A 16,091-nucleotide genomic window follows, 5' to 3' on the forward strand; every position below is an offset into this window, starting at 1 on the left:
AATTAACCTCTGAATACCGGGGGAGGGGGGAGGAACCTACAACAAAACTCTTGGTTTATGAACATGCGCATTCGTTCTCCGTAGCTTTTTTTGGTATTGAAAGGGAGCATGCGCATAATGACGGGATTGGCCCTCTGAAGTTTGAACAGGACCTAAACGGCTGGTTCTGGGTCTGTCAGTGAGTGGGGTTTATGGGGAACTCCTGGAGCTAGTGGGGAAAGGGAGAGCCTTGGTTTGCTATTCTAGTTCAGTGGCCTTGCGAAAATCACATAACTTTTCAAAGCCTCGGTTTCCTTATCTGTAAAATGAGAATAATGATACCTAGTTTGCAGGGTTATTTGAAAATTTACAAGTACAGTTTGGCTAGAAAGCCACTGTTCGTTCTAGTGCTGCACAGACCTGGTGTGAGGTCTTTACCAAAAATTGTCTTTTCATTGTTAAAAATAGAGAAGACTTATTCCCTTATTTCCTCTGGTTCTGTCTTTCCAAGCTTAGTATTCCTTGCTGTCTACCTGAGCTAAACTCTTCTAAGTGTTATTGTCATTACCAGGCCAGAAGGTGATTGGTAGAGAAAGAAAGTCATTATGTAGAAGAGAGAAAATTAACGTTAATTAAATGTACAATTGTTGAGCTAGCTTCTGCATTCTGTGTGTTCCTGTAGTGTGAAGTATATACTAGGAATTCCTTCAACTAGCATTCATTTTATTTTGTTTTGTTTTAAATGCATGCTTAGGGAAATAGTGAATACAAATCAGATTTCAGAAACTATTGAGCTGTCTGAATGCATTTGGGTACAGTAAATTCCAAATCCCAAAACTGTGTGTAGAAAGAGAACAACTTCCTTGAATGATTAAGCTGTTTCATCTATAACACCATATACATGGCATTTTAAAATTATACTTTTATTGATGTGTATTAATACATATGACATTCCTTATTAGTAATGTAGTGGTTCTCAAAGCCTATATTTTTCTATTACAGGTTGCTCACTTTTTTGAAGGAGGCCTAGTTTGCATCTCAGCATGTCAATAGTAACAGTGCAACTTGGTCAGTGTGGCAATCAAATTGGTTTTGAAGTATTTGATACTCTATATAGTGACTCACACTGTCCCCAGGGACTCTGCTCTAAAAGAGAGAATGAGGTGTATCAAGCATCTTGCAAAGAAAGGTTCTTCAGTGAAGAGGAAAATGGAGGTATGTGTGGTCAGTCTATCCATTGTCCTCTCCTTTTCTCTGACATAACCAACCTCTTCAAGGCCAAGTCCTCCATGTGGTATCTGAATCCCATCTCTTTTCATGACTTTGCTGTCAGCACTTTGTGTCTGTGTTAACAACCTTTGCCTCTCCAGTGGCATCTTCCCTCGGCACATGAGCATGCTCGGATCTCACCAATCTACAACCAACCAAACAACTTAGGACTATAGCTTTTTTTCTTTTTTCAAGATTTATTCCCTTTTGGGTGTGGGCACTGTGGGCTGGTACAGAAAGTACAGAGAATTTGGAATTTCATTTGGAATGAAAAAACATTTTTTTTAATAAACTCTACCCCCAACATGGGGCTGGAACTCACAACTCCAAGATCAAGCATCACATGCTCTACCGACTGAGCCAGCCAGATGCCCCAGTTTTTTTCCTTCTTATGTCTTTACCTTCTCAATCTCCTAATCACTAGATCCAGTGACTGTTTTTCTTTTCTTAATTCACTTAACTTTTCTCCTGGATTTTATTCCATTAACTATAAAATTCTCTTCTTGAAACTCCTTCTCCTTAGTCTCTGAACTTTTTTTTTCTCCAGTGGTTGCATCTCTGGCTCCCTCTCCTCTGTCCTCACTTACATAGCTCTCTCTGGGCCATTTCAGTTAATGTTGTAATTTGCTACTTCTTTGACACTAGTGACTCTCAAATCTAGCCTAGCCTCTCTTTTTTTTTCTTTAAAAATTTTTTTTAATGTTTATTTATTTTTGAGAGAGACGGAGACAGAATACGAGTGGGTTAGGGGCAGAGAGAGAGGGAGACACAGAATCTGAAGCAGACTCCAGGCTCTGAGCTGTCGGTACAGAGCCCAATGTGGGGCTCAAACCTACAAGCTATGAGATCATGACCTGAGCTGAAGTTGAACGCTCAACCAACTAAGCCACCCAGGTGCCCCATCTAGCCTCTCTTTTAAGCTGTAGACTGATTAGTGGACATCTCCACCTGCATCCCCCTGTGTACCTCAAACTGAGCATCTCCATATGCTAGGGTGTTTGTTATCTTTCCTTTAGAACTTGGGCTCTGATTGCCCACATACTATCAAACATAACCATCTGCTTAATTTACCTCCTACATATATCTCTTCTCCCCTTTCCGTCTTCACTGTCATTGGCTTAGTTCTGGCTCTTGTCCTCCCTCACCTGGACTGTCACCTGGACTGTTTCAAGACATTCCTTCTAGTTTCCCTGCCTTCACTTTTGTGTCTATCATATCTATTCTCCAGACTGCTGTATTTATTTGTTATGTTAGAGAGAGTGTGAGTGGGGGAGAGGGGCAGACCGAGAGAGAGAATCATTTTTTAAATATTTGTTTATTTTTGAGAGATAGAGAGACTGAGCACAAGCAGGGGAGGGGCAGAGAGTAAAGGAGACACAAAATCTGAAGCAGGCTCCAGGCTCTGAGCTGTCAGCACAGAGCCTGATGCAGGGCTTGAACTCGTGAACCATGAGGTCATGACCTTAGCCAAGTTCGGACGCTTAACTGACTGAGCCACCCAGATGCCCCTAGAGAGAGAGAATCTTAAGCACGCTCAGCACGGAGCCTGATACAGGACTCAATCCCATGACCCTGGGATCATGACCTGAGCTTAAATCAAGAGTTTGACACTCAATTGACTGACCCCCCCTCGGCGCCCCCCACACTACTGTATTTAAAAAGTCATCTGACAAGGGGCGCCCAGGTGGCTCAGCCTGTTAAGCATCTGACTTCAGCTCAGGTCATGATCTCACAGTTTGTGAGTTCTAGCCCCACATTGGGTTCTCTGCTGTCAGTACAGAGCCCACTTTGGATCCTCTGTCTCCCCTCTCTCTCTCCCCCTCCCCCACTCCTCTCTCTCTCTCTCTCTCTCTCTCTCTCTCTCTCTCTCTGTCTCAAAAATAAGCAAACATTTAAAAAAAGCCAATCACCTGACAGGACAACTGGCTGGCTCAGTTGGTATAGCATATGACTCTTGATCTCAGGGTTATGAGGTCAAGCTCCACATTGGGTGTAGAGATTACTTAAAAAATAAATAAAAGGGGCACCTGGTGGCTCATTCAGTTGAGCATCCGACTTCAGCTTAGGTCATGATCTCACAGTCTGAGTTCGAGCCCCGCGTCGAGCTGTGTGGTGACAGCTCAGAGCCTGGAGCCTGCTTCAGATTCTGTGTCTCCCTCTCTCTCTGCCCCTCCCCTGCTCATGCTCTGTCTTTCTCTCTGTCAAAAATAAATAAAGATTAAAAAAAATTTTTTTTAATAAATAAAAATAAAAAATAAATAAAAATAGGGACACCTGGATGGCTCAGTCGGTTGAGTGTTTGACTTCAACTCAGGTCATGATCTCACAGCTTTTGGGTTCAAGCCCTGCGTCGGGCTCTGTGCTGACAGCTCAGAGCCTGGAGCCTGTTTCGGATTCTGTGTCTCCCTGTCTCTGCCCCTCCCCTGCTTGTGCTCTGTCTCTCTCTCTCTCTCTCTCTCTCTCTATCTATCTATCTTTCTCTCTCTCATTAAACATTAAAAAAATTTTTTTAATAAATAAAAATAGAATAAAAAGTCATCTGACTATTCCTCATCTGCTTGAACATTTTCAGCAGTTTCACATTACCTTAAAAATAAATTTCAAGTTGGGGGCCTGGTTGGCTCAGTTGGTTAAGCGTCTGACTTTGGCTCAGGTCATGATCTCACAGTTCGTGAGTCTGAGCCCTGCATCAGGCTCTGTGCTGACAGCTCAGAGCATGGAGCCTGCTTGGATTCTGTGTCTCCCTCTCTCTCTGCCCCTCCCCCGCCTCTCTCTCTCTCTCTCTCTCTCTCTCTCTCTTTCTTTCTCTCTCTGTCTCAAAAATAAACGTTAAAAATTTTTTTAAAAAAAAGATAAATTTCAATGTTTTTAGCACTGCATACCAGGACTTCCAAGATCTGAGCCTGCCTACTTTCCATCTCCATCCATTACTTCCTCCACCCCTTCCTCCATCTTGTGCTTCAACAATCCTGAGCTGTTGATTGTGCCCATGGTATTTTATATCTCTGAATGTGCTACTCTTAGTGTGGATTCGTCATGAGTCATTATCATGTCATGCTGTGATTAAGTTTTATCTCTCCCACTAGTCCTTCTAGGGCTAGATTGATGTTGTCTTCATCTCTGTGTTACCAGCACAGTACATGGCACATTGTAAGCTCTCAACAGATGTTTGTAGACCTGACCCAGTGATCATTTTAGCCCACACTGATTCATCCTGCTTAGCAGAATGCTAGCATTATGAGGTACCTGGGTGGCTCAGTCGGTTACGAGACCGACTTCAGCTCAGGTCATGATCTCATGGTTGTGGATTTGAGCCCCATGTTGGGCTCTGTACTGATAGCTCAGAGCCTGAAGTCTGCTTCGGATTCTGTGTCTCCCTCTCTCTCTGCACCTTTCCCTCATGCTCTGTCTCTCTCTCTCTCTCTCCCTCTCTCTCAAAAACAAGTAAACATTAAAAAAAAATTAAAAATGGGGTGGCTGGGTGGCTCAATTGGTTAAGCATCCAACTTCGGCTCAGGTCATGATCTCACAGTTCCTGAGTTCAAGCCCTGCGTCAGGTTCTGTGCTGACAGCTCAGAGCCTTGAAGCCAGCTTCAGATTCTATGTCTCCCTCTCTCTCTCTCTCTGTCCCTCCCCCACTCATGCTCTGTCTCTGTCTCTGTCTCAAGAATAAAAAATAAACATAAAAGGATGCCTGGGTGGCTCAGTTGGTTAACCGTCCGACTTCATCCCAGGTCATGATCTTGCGGTTCATGAGTTCAAGCCCCGCACTGGGCTCTGTGCTCACAGGCCCTGGAGCCTGCTTTGGATTCTGTGTCTCCCTCTCTCTCTGCCCCTCCCCTCCTCATTCTCTGTCTTTGTCTCTCTCTCTCTCTCTCAAATATAAAACAAAACATTAAAAAAATTTTTTTAATAAAAATAAAAGAAAAAAGAATGCTGAGTACTATGATCCATCTGCATATACCTGCTGCTGCCCACTTCAGTTTCTAAGCAGTGTGACAGATCTTTCTATCCTCAACCTTTAGATTTTTTTTTTCTTTTTTTGGACCTAGAAATTTGTTCTCTGCGAGAACCCAAATAAGACTTATGAAATATTTTTCTTTTGGTTTTTCTTCTCTCTCTAGTTCCCATTGCCCGGGCTGTACTTGTTGATATGGAACCTAAAGTTATCAATCAAACACTATCAAAGGCTGCCCAGTCTGGCCGATGGAAATATGGCCAGCATTCGTGCTTCTGTCAGAAACAAGGTTCTGGAAACAACTGGGCATATGGGTAAGAGTAACTCCTCATGTTTTCCAGTTTAGATACAGCTACCTGGACAGCTTAGTTATAGCTGTACAGTTAATATACCAAGCACATAATCTTTAAATTGCTGTTTTAGGGGCACCTGGGTGGCTCAGTGGTTGAGCATCCAACTTCGGCTCAGATCATGATCTCACAGTTCATAGGTTCATAGGTTCGAGGCCCACGTTGGGCTCTGTGCTGATACCTATGAGCCTAGAGCCTGCTTCAGATTCCGTGTCTCCCTCCGTCTCTTGCCCCTCCCCTGCTCACGCTCTGCTAACATTTAATGAATAAATGTTAAAAAAATTTTTTTTAAATGGCTGTTTTAGGGGCGCCTGGGTGGCTCAGTCGGTTAAGCATCTGACTTCGGCTCAGGTCATGATCTTGCGGTCTGTAAGTTCGAGCCCCGCGTCGGGCTCTGTGCTGACAGCTCAGAACCTGGATCCTGCTTCTGATTTTGTGTGTATCTCTCTCTCTCTCTCTCTCTCTCTCTGCTCCTCTCCTGCTCGTACTCTGTCTCTCTCTCTCAAAAATAAATAAACTTAAAAAAAAATTTTTTTTAATGTAGAGTGTGACTTCATCCAGAAGAAGCTCTTTATTCTGTCTCATGTATGTCTGTGCTTCAGGTCCAGGTAATGATGAAACCAGGGATCTCTTGCCAGCAAGGTTTTCTACTTTTTCATGTTGTTCTGCCAACTAACTTCTCATTAAAAAATATTTTGGGGTGCCCAGGTCACTCAGTTAAACGTCTGACTCTTGATTTCAGCTCAGGTCATGGTCTCACGATTCGTGAGATCAAGCCCTGCATCAGGCTCTGTGCTGACAGCATGGAGCCTGCTTGGAATTGTCTCTCTACCTCTCTCTGCCCCTCCCTCACATGTGCATGCATGGACACACACGCTCTATCTCTTTCTGTCTGTTTCTTAAAATAAATAAATAAACTTAAAAAAAAAACAGTATCTTTACCTGGCAGGTATTCCAGCTAATAGGGAACCCAGCAAAGCAGTAGTATGTCCTGGGGTTCTTTGGAAAATTCCAATGCCTGGTTCTTACTTCCAGAGATTTTGATTTAATTGGTTTAGGCTAAAGCCCAGATGTTGGAACTTTTCAAAGCTTCCCTAGGTGATTCAAATGTGCAGCAAAGTTTGAGAACCACTGTTTTAGGAATATTATTATGAATGTTGGATGTTATTTTGTACCATAAACTTGCAGAACTATCTGGTAATTGAAGTCTTCAGCTAAAAGAATGACCTGTAAAAGATAAGTTTCTGTACCCAGTAAATTCACTCTCCCTGCAATCCTATTCGCCTTTAACTTGTATATTTTAAATTTTGTCGATCAGAGCCCCTGTTCCTTTCATGAAAGTTAGTTCACATCCATGGGTTTAAAAAGCCTTCTCTAGGGGCGCCTGGGTGGCGCAGTCGGTTAAGCGTCCGACTTCAGCCAGGTCACGATCTCGCGGTCCGGGAGTTCGAGCCCCGCGTCAGGCTCTGGGCTGATGGCTCAGAGCCTGGAGCCTGTTTCCGATTCTGTGTCTCCCTCTCTCTCTGCCCCTCCCCCGTTCATGCTCTGTCTCTCTCTGTCCCAAAAATAAATAAATGTTGAAAAAAAAAAAAAAATTTAAAAAGCCTTCTCTATCCTATATCTTCCTCTCTGCATTGCCTCTTTCTGATTAAACTGAAAGGTGTTTGTATTTGTTTCTTTTGTGTTGTAGTTACTCTGTTCATGGACCCAGGCATGAAGAATCTATAATGAACCTAATCCAGAAGGAAGTGGAAAAATGTGACTGTTTGAGTGGTTTTTTCATCATAATGAGTATGGCTGGGGGCACAGGATCAGGTCTAGGAGCCTTTGTTACACAGAATTTACAAGATCACTACTCAAACTCTTTGAAAATGAATCAGATTATATGGCCTTATGGAACCGGTGAGGTAGGAACATGTTAATTGAAAATTTTATATTTTGTGTTCTTTGCAGTGAAATAAGTGTAGGTTAAAGATTGATTTTACCCTTTCTTTGGAAATATTAATTTACTACAACAGGAGTCATTCATTATACAATATGGTACTTTTTGGAATTTTTAAAACAAGGACACCTCATTCATTTGGAAAGGTTTAAGCAAAGTTAAATGGATTGTTCACAAAAGTACCATCTTAGGAATCCATTCCTGGGTTAGTCCCTCTGGATATAGTATGTAAAGGAGGGACCTTGGGGCGCCTGGGTGGCGCAGTCGGTTAAGCGTCCGACTTCAGCCAGGTCACGATCTCGCGGTCCTGAGTTCGAGCCCCGCGTCGGGCTCTGGGCTGATGGCTCAGAGCCTGGAGCCTGTTTCCGATTCTGTGTCTCCCTCTCTCTCTGCCCCTCCCCCGTTCATGCTCTGTCTCTCTCTGTCCCAAAAATAAATAAACGTTGAAAAAAAAAATTTTTTTTTTAAATAAATAAATAAAATTTAAAAAAAGGAGGGACCTTGACCACATGTGGGGGTTCATCATGACATTACCAACCTTCAAAGAATTTTCCTTTCTTTCCATTGAGAGGAAATTTCTATATAGGCTAGTTTCTTGTTGATCAGCCTAGTAGGAGAAATTCTAAAATGGAGGTGAGTTAAGTCACTATAGGAAACGCTGTAGGAAGAAAGTATGATAGTAATAGTCACTGTTTATTAAGCCCTTACTATATACAGGACACTCTTTTAAGTGCTTTACTTGCATTCTGTCATTAATCCATACAACTCTAGGAGCTGATATAATTATTACACCTGTTGTACAAATGAGAAAACTGAAGCATGGAGAGATTATATAACTTGCTCAAGATCATATAGCTAAAAAGTGACAGAGCTGGGATTTGAACCCAGGCAGAATGCCCTTACAATCTACCCTCGTAATTGCTCTTTTCTTTTGCCTTTCTTATTTCTGACCTTTTTCTCTCCAGGTTATTGTTCAGAACTACAACTCCATTTTGACTCTTTCTCACTTGTACCGATCTTCAGATGCCCTCCTCGTTCATGAAAATGATGCTGTTCATAAGATCTGTGCAAAACTGATGAACATCAAGCAAATCTCCTTTAGCGATATAAACCAAGTCCTTGCACATCAGCTGGGAAGCGTGTTCCAACCTACTTATTCTATGGAAGGCTCATATCACTACAGAAGAAATCCATTAGGTATTTGTCCTCTTGTATGTAACTTGTATGAAAGTCTTACATTTTGAAAGCCTCAGTTATTCCTCCCTGGCTTGTCCCGTCTGTCTGAGGATACACTCAGATCTCCCTCATCTCAAAAACCTTCCTGAAGAACTACCTAGCTCTCCAACTAGATAGTTGGAAGTTTTGAGAAGTTACTAAATTTCTGAAGTGATAGATGCGCATTGGTTCTATTCTTCAGGATCCTTTTCTTCTTCTTCTTTTTTTTTTTTTTTTTTACAGCAACTTTGAGATATAATTCACACACCATATAATTCACTCATTTAAAATGTACAATTCAATTTTTTTTTAAGTTTATTTATTTTGGGGCACCTGAGTGGTTCAGTTGGTTGAGTGTCCAACTTCGGCTGAGGTCGTGATCTCGCGGTTCATGAGTTTGAGCCCCAGGTCGGGCACTGTGCTATCAGCTCTGAGCCTGGAGCCTGCTTCGGATTCTGTGTCTCCCCTTCTCTCATCTCCTCCCCTGCTCACGCTCTCTCTCGCTCTCTCGCTCTCTCTCAAAAAATAAATACACATTAAAAAAAATTAAAGTTTATTTATTTTGAGAGACAGAGAGAGAGCGAGTGCACAAGTGGGAGAGGAGCAGAGAGAGTGAGAAAGAGAATCTCAAGCAGGCTCCACGCCATCAGCATAGAGCCTAATGTGGGGCTTGAACTCACCAACTGTGAAATCGTGCATGACCTAAACTGAGGTTAGGAGTGGGATGCTTAACCGACTGAGCCAGGCGTCCCTACAATTCAATTTTTTAGCATATTCACAAAGTTCTACAACCATCATTTTCATCACCCCATTAAGAAACCCATCATTCTTTTTTCAGCTTATTCATCAAGTGGTGCTTTATCAATCCAAACCATCTAGATGCAAATAACTCCATAGTCTATACCCTTCTCAGTCCTAATGTCTTTCCCAAATAGTTGTCTATCCCAATTTTTTTAGTTGCCTTCTGGCTTCTTCAAGTTTAGAATGTTCTGAATAGATCCATCTTTTTTTCCCCTGTCCTCTCTCCCCTGCTCCCTCTTCCTAAGTTTCTATCACCTGGATTTCTCCCACTGTCCTCATATCCCATCAGTATGTTCAGACCTGTTGGTGCCTTCTCTACCATCTGCCTGCATTCTTCCCCCTACTTCCCTATCTCTCTGACATTCACTCAGGGTGCCAGTATCTCTCAACTAATACTGCATACTCTCCCTGAACACAAAGCAAACTAGCCTCTTTTTATTCCTTCTCTCTCTCTCTCTCTCTCTCTCTCTCTCTCTCTCTCTCTCTCTCGCATAAAAACAGAGCTTAGATCTAATCAACATTCCTATCTGAAGGTGGTCCTAACCTTGTATTCCTTCCTGTACCTGCCTCAGCCCCCTGCAGTCCATCTTGCAAGCTTACTGCAACAGAGCCTCCCCAGTGTGCAGATCTAATTCTTATACTCCCTTGTGCTCATCCTATGGCCAGGTTTGCCAGAATTCCTTCGCCTGGCCTCCACATTATGCCCTGAACCCTAACTTTCTAGCTTCATTACCTACTGTCTCCTCTGCATGGATCCCCACCTACTTTTCATCCTGTCTGCACTGTCTCTCTTCAGTCTGGTGCTTTCCAGCCCAGGTCCCTTTGTTCAGTGTTCCTTCTCCTTAGAAATCGCTTCCTCCTTCCTTTCTTCACCTCTATTAAAACCTTATACATCCTTCGGTGTCCCAATTCAAGTGATAATTTTTCTGTAAAGCTTTCATACTGAGGTCTTCACCTAAAGTAACCCTCTTTTTCTGAACTTTAAGGCATTCTCTATCTCTTTTATGTCACTTAATATTTTTTACCATTATTATTTCTTTAAGTGTGTTTGTTTATCTTTAAAAGTAACACAAACAGCACACCTATTCAACAAGTGAAAAACAATACGCAATCAAAAGTAAGTGTCCTTCCCACCCTTTCCCAGATGCTACCACTATAACTAACACCATGTGTTTCCTTAGAGAAGAATTCTATCATGTGCATATTATGTAGTCCTAATGTGCAACTTCCTTGGAGACATGTCTTGTTAATTTCTGTGCATTCTACAGTACTTACTGTATTGCACATCTGTTCATTCAACCAATATTTATTGACTTCCTACTGTGTGCCAGGCACTGTGCTAAATGTTGGGGATCCAGTGCGAGCCAATGCAGACATTGTGTTCACTGTGAAATGTGAAAGACATTAAACAAATAAATTACACCAAGAATGTATAATTAAAGAACTCACCAACTGTGAAATCGTGCATGACCTAAACTGAGGTTAGGAGTGGGATGCTTAACCGACTGAGCCAGGCATCTCTGAAGTGCTCTGCACTCTGAAGTGCTCTGAAGGAAAGAAGTCCAGTTTCAAGAGAATGTGTCACAAAGGAATCAGACTTAGACTGCAGGGACAAGGAAGACTGCCCTGAGAAAGTAACACTTGAGCCAAAAGCTGGTAAAGGACTTGGAGATGACTAAGCCAAGGGAAGGAGGAGGGAACAGCATGGGCAGAGGTCTTGCAGCAGAAGGAATCCTGGCACATCAAATAGAAATCCCATGACCCCGTAGCACAGAGAATGGTAAGGCTAAAGTGGTGAGCAGGGGTAGGCCTTGCAGATTCTCATAAGCTATTTAGAGGCCTTCCTCATTACCCTAAGAATAGGGAGAAGCCGCTGAAAGATTTTAAGCAGGTTGGTGACATAATCACTTTTCCTTTTGAAAAATCCACTAGACTTCTGTGGATAGCTGATTGGAGGTGAGTCCGTAGGCTGGTCTAGTCATTCCCTGCAGAGATTGTGGTGGTTTGAACTCATTGAACTGCACTGAGAAAATAAAGATGGTTATTAATAAAAACTCCCCCACTACGTGCAAACCTTACTGTGCACTTCACCTCACAATTTGCACTTCACCTGGTGTCACGGTGGGAGAAGTGTCCTGCTCCTGTCAAAGACAGCTCTCTCGCTTAATTTCTGGGTCCCATTCCCTCTCCCTTCTCAGGGACTTAATTCTTCACTCATCTCTCGTCCTCCCCTGTCATAAACTTATGCCTCTTTCCTGGATTATTGCCATTACAACTACTCTTGGCATCTCTTACACTGAAAAAATCCTCCCTTGACATCACCTCTAGTGATTGCACCCATTCCTCTGTTATTCTTTAAAACAACGCAAGGGTGTGTGTCCTTACTGTCATTAGCTCCTCCTCATCTCATCATCTTCACCCCCTCTGATCTAGTTTCTACCCCACCATGTCTCTGAAAATGCTTTTTATAAGTCACAAGTGTGTCCACATTGCCAAATTTAGTGGACACTTTGTTGTCCTCATTTCCATCAGTAGAATTTGGCATGGCTGATCTTTGGTCTTCCAAATCTTTTGTCTTTTGTGACAGCCCTCTCCTCATTTTCCTTTTATCTCACTGACTACACCTTTTATTCCCTTCTTTTCTCCTCCTTTGGCTCCTTTTCTTTTTCCCAAGCTCTAAATGCTGGTCTTAGACCCTCTCCCTGATAACTGGCCTAGTTCCATGGCTTTAAACACCATTTGTATTCTCCAACTTGCTGGTTTATCTCCAACTCTGGCCAATTCCCTAAGCTCCAGATTTCTATAACCAGTAAGTAGCCTTTTCCTGTATGACATTTGTATGTACGCATTTCATGGACATCCCAAACATAATGTGTCTAAAACAGAGAGCTTTTCCCCAGAAGCGCATTTCTTTCTCACTCCCTCAGTTACTCAGTTTTAAAATCTTAGATGCAGGGGCCTGGGTGGCTCAGTTGGTTAAGCATCTGACTTTGGCTCAGGTCATGATTTCACAGTTTGTGAGTTCGAGCCCCGCGTCCGGCTCTGTACTGACAACTCAGAGCCTGGAGCCTGCTTCAGATTCGGTGTCTCCCTCTCTCTCTGCCCCTCCCCCACTCATCCTCTCTCTCTCTCTCTCTCTCTCTCTCTCTCTCTCAAATAAATAAACATTAAAAAAAATTGGGGGGGGGGGGCTCCTGGGTGGCTCAGTCAGTTGAGTGTCCGACTTCGGCTCAGATCATGATCTCGCAGTTCGTGAGTTCGAGCCCCGTGTCAGGCTCTGTGCTGACAGCTCAGAGCCTGGAGACTGCTTCAGATTCTGTGTCTCCCTCTCTCTCTGCCCCTTCCCTACTCATACTCTGTCTCTCTCTGTCTCTCAAAAATGAATAAACGTTAAAAAAAATTTTTTTTTATTTATTTTTTTTTTAATCTTAGATCCAGAGGCACCTGGGTAGCTCAGTCGGTTAAGCATCTGACTTTGGCTCAGGCCATGGTTTCATGGTTCAAGAGTTTGAGCCCTGCATCGGGCTGTCAGCACAGAGCCCACTTCAGATCCTCTGTCCCCTTCTCTTGCTCCCCCTCCCCCATTCATTCTTTCTGTCTCTCTGTCTCTCTCTCTGTCTCTGTCTCTCTGTCTCTCAAAAGTAAATATTTTTAAAAAGTTTTTTAGGGGCACTTAGGTGGTTCAGTCGGTTAAGCATCCGACTCTCTGTTTCGGCTCATGTCATGATCTCACAGTTTCATGGGTTCAAGCCCGCATCGGGCTCTGTGCTGATGATGTGGAGCCTGCTTGGGATCCTCTCTCTCCCTCTATCTCTGCCCCTCCCCTGCTCACTCTGTCTCTCTCAAAATAAATAAATAAACTTAAAAAAAATTTTTTTTAATTTAAATCTTAGATCCAGTTTTCTTACAGGAAAGTCTATAATTGCCTCCATTGTATGTAGTTTATCTTCTGTCTTCCAGTTTCCCTTCTTTCCTGCCATTCTCCCCTGTTCATGAACAGAGCCTCAGGGGCCTCATTACGTATCATATAGCCCAGCTCATTCTCACCAGGGTGTCCATTCTTGCTGTCCTCATTAACTTCCTTCTCCCTCTACCAGGAGTATTCTCCTGATCATTTCCCTTTCATCTTTCAAGTCTCAGCTCACTGTTACCTTCTTAAAATGGCCTTCCATGATCCTATTTGAGGAGTGAGCACCTATAATATCATCCTGTTTGTTTCCTTCCCACCATTTATTACTTTCTGACATTGTTTTGTTCATTTATTACCTCTTTTATTCCTTCTTTCTTTCTTTCTTTCTTTCTTTCTTTCTTTCTTTCTTTCCTTCTTTCTTTCAAGAGGGAGAGAGAGCACACACCAGCATGGGACAGGGGCAGAAGAAGAGAGGGAGGATCTTAAGTAGGCTCAGCACAGAGCTTGACGCGGGGCTCTATCCCACAACCCTGGGATCATGACCTGAGTGGAAATCAAGAGTTGGACACTCAACCAACCGAGCCACTCAGATGCCCCTGTTCTTTGTTTCTAACCACTAGAATAGAAGCTCTGTGAAAGTAAGGCCTTGTCTACCTTGCTCACCACTGTGTCTGCTATCCTCAGAACAATGCCTCTCATATAACAGGTCCTTGCTAAATGGGACTAAACACATTGAGATAAAGAGGATAGATTTGAGAGAAATTGGGGGTGGAGTAAAATGCAGAGGACCAGGTGATGGATTGGGTCTGGAAAATGACAGAAAGGGAGGTGCAGAGCATAAGTCATGGGGCCCTGGGTTACAAAACAGTGTAGTCTGTAGTGATGTTTGCTGGATCTGGGAACACTAAAAAAAGATCTGGTTTGTGGGGCATAGTATGGGGCAAAGAAAGAGGTGGGTCTTAAACATGTTGAGTGTGAGGTGCCTTTGCCATATCTTAATGGAAATGTCATGTGATAAGTTAGCTGGAAGTTTACCTGGTCTTCCCGCTTCAACCTTTGCCAGCCCACAGCCTTTTCTAAAGTTTAGCAGCCAGACTGAACTCTGGCTTTACTTGTCTAAAAGGCTAAATCCCATTAGATCCTGTTACTCTCTTATTCAAAACTTTCAAGAGGTTTCCCATCTCACCCAGAGTTAAAGCCAAAGTAATTGGAATCACATGCAAGGTTTTGTTCTGTCTGGTTTCCATTGCTTTCTTGACCTTATATCCTGCTCTCTCTCTTCTAGCCACATTGGCCTCCATGCTTTTTCTCAGATATGTCTGTTGTGCCTCAGAGTCTCTGTACTAAATGACCTCAGATACCCATATGGCTCCATTCAGGTGTTTGAGGAGATGTCACCTTTACAACAAAGCATCAGCATTAGTGGGCATCTAAATTCTGAGGGGCCCCAGTCTGTGATGTGGGGTGACTTTCTACAGCAATGCTCTGACAGCAACAGAGAATGTGAGGAGTGGGGCTGGTCCAAGATTGGACTTTCACTTAGGAAGATTTGATGAAGAGACGGGGCAAATAGCTGGGTAAGAAAAGAAGTGAAGCAAGGGGAAGACTGATGGACTGAGAAGGCAGGAGGTCCATGGATTAGTTTGTCTTAGTCCATTTAGGTTGCTATAACAAAAGTGCTATTTACTAAGTAACTTATTTAGAACATAACATTGTTTCTCATGGTTCTGAAGGCTGGAAAGTCCAAGATCAAGGCACCAGTAGGTACAGTGTCTGGTGAGGTCCTTCTTCTTGGTTCTTAGATGGCCATCTTCTCACTGTGTCCTCACATGGCAGGGGGTGCTAGAGAGTTCTGTGGGGCCCCTTTTAGAAGGGCACTAATCCCATTTCTGACGGTTCCACCCTTACCATACCATCATCTTGGGGGTTAGGATTTCAAATATATGAATTTGAGGGGGGAACAAACCTTCAGTCCATAATAGGGTCTTAACAAGGTCTTGGCATGGTTAAAAATGAGAGTAGGTAAACAAGAAGGCTGGAGGGAAAAGTAGATTGTGACCGTTAATAATTCATGTGTTGGGGAGGCTGGGTGGCTCAGTTGCTTGAGCATCCAATTCTAGATTTCAGCTCAGTTCATGATCTCAGGGTCCTGAGATAGAGCTCCATGTTGGGCTCCATGCTGAGCATGGAGCCTGCTTGGGATTCTCTCCCTCCCTCTCCCTCTGCTCCTCCTTTGCTCTTTCTCTCACTCTCAAAAAAATAAAAATAAATAAATAAATTTAAAGGTAGATCATTAATTACCTTTCTAAAGAATGATCATTCATGTGTCAGTGCTCAGGCTATATTTGTTGACTATTGTTTGTGCTATGCAATAAAATTCAGCTGTAGGTATTTTGCATTAAAGGACTCTTATGCTCAGGGGTGCCTGGGTGGTGCAGTCAGTTAAGCATCCAACTCTTGATCACAGCTCAGGTCATGATCTCACGGTTTGTGAATTCGAGCCCCACATCAGGCTCTGCTGTGATGGTGCAGAGCCTGCTTGGGATTCTGTTTCCTTCTCTGTGCCCCTCCCCCACTTGTGCGCTCCCTAGTGCACATCTCAAAATGAATAAACATTAAAAAAAAAAAAAGATTCATGTTTAGAGGAAAGTCCACTAGTCATAAGAT

General features: G+C 43.1%; 1 protein-coding gene across 5 annotated transcripts in view; it reads left to right on the forward strand.

Moving 5' to 3' along the window:
• The window catches only part of TUBD1 (tubulin delta 1), a 32,404-nt gene that overhangs the window by 114 nt on the left and 16,199 nt on the right, over positions 1-16,091 (forward strand). Inside the window, exons 1-5 of one of the 5 annotated variants that reach the window (XM_045490642.1) lie at positions 7-178; positions 982-1,194; positions 5,373-5,520; positions 7,247-7,463; positions 8,464-8,695. In XM_045490642.1, the coding sequence (XP_045346598.1) occupies positions 1,023-1,194; positions 5,373-5,520; positions 7,247-7,463; positions 8,464-8,695 (769 nt within the window). In that variant the 5' untranslated portion in view covers positions 7-178; positions 982-1,022. Of the gene's footprint in view, positions 1-6; positions 179-981; positions 1,195-5,372; positions 5,521-7,246; positions 7,464-8,463; positions 8,696-16,091 lie in introns of those variants that run through there. The other 4 variants (XM_045490641.1, XM_045490643.1, XM_045490644.1 and 1 more) reach the window with 4 other exon arrangements.

This window comes from Leopardus geoffroyi, chromosome E1 (assembly GCF_018350155.1).
Source record: "Leopardus geoffroyi isolate Oge1 chromosome E1, O.geoffroyi_Oge1_pat1.0, whole genome shotgun sequence".
In the NCBI taxonomy this organism is placed as follows: domain Eukaryota; kingdom Metazoa; phylum Chordata; class Mammalia; order Carnivora; family Felidae; genus Leopardus; species Leopardus geoffroyi.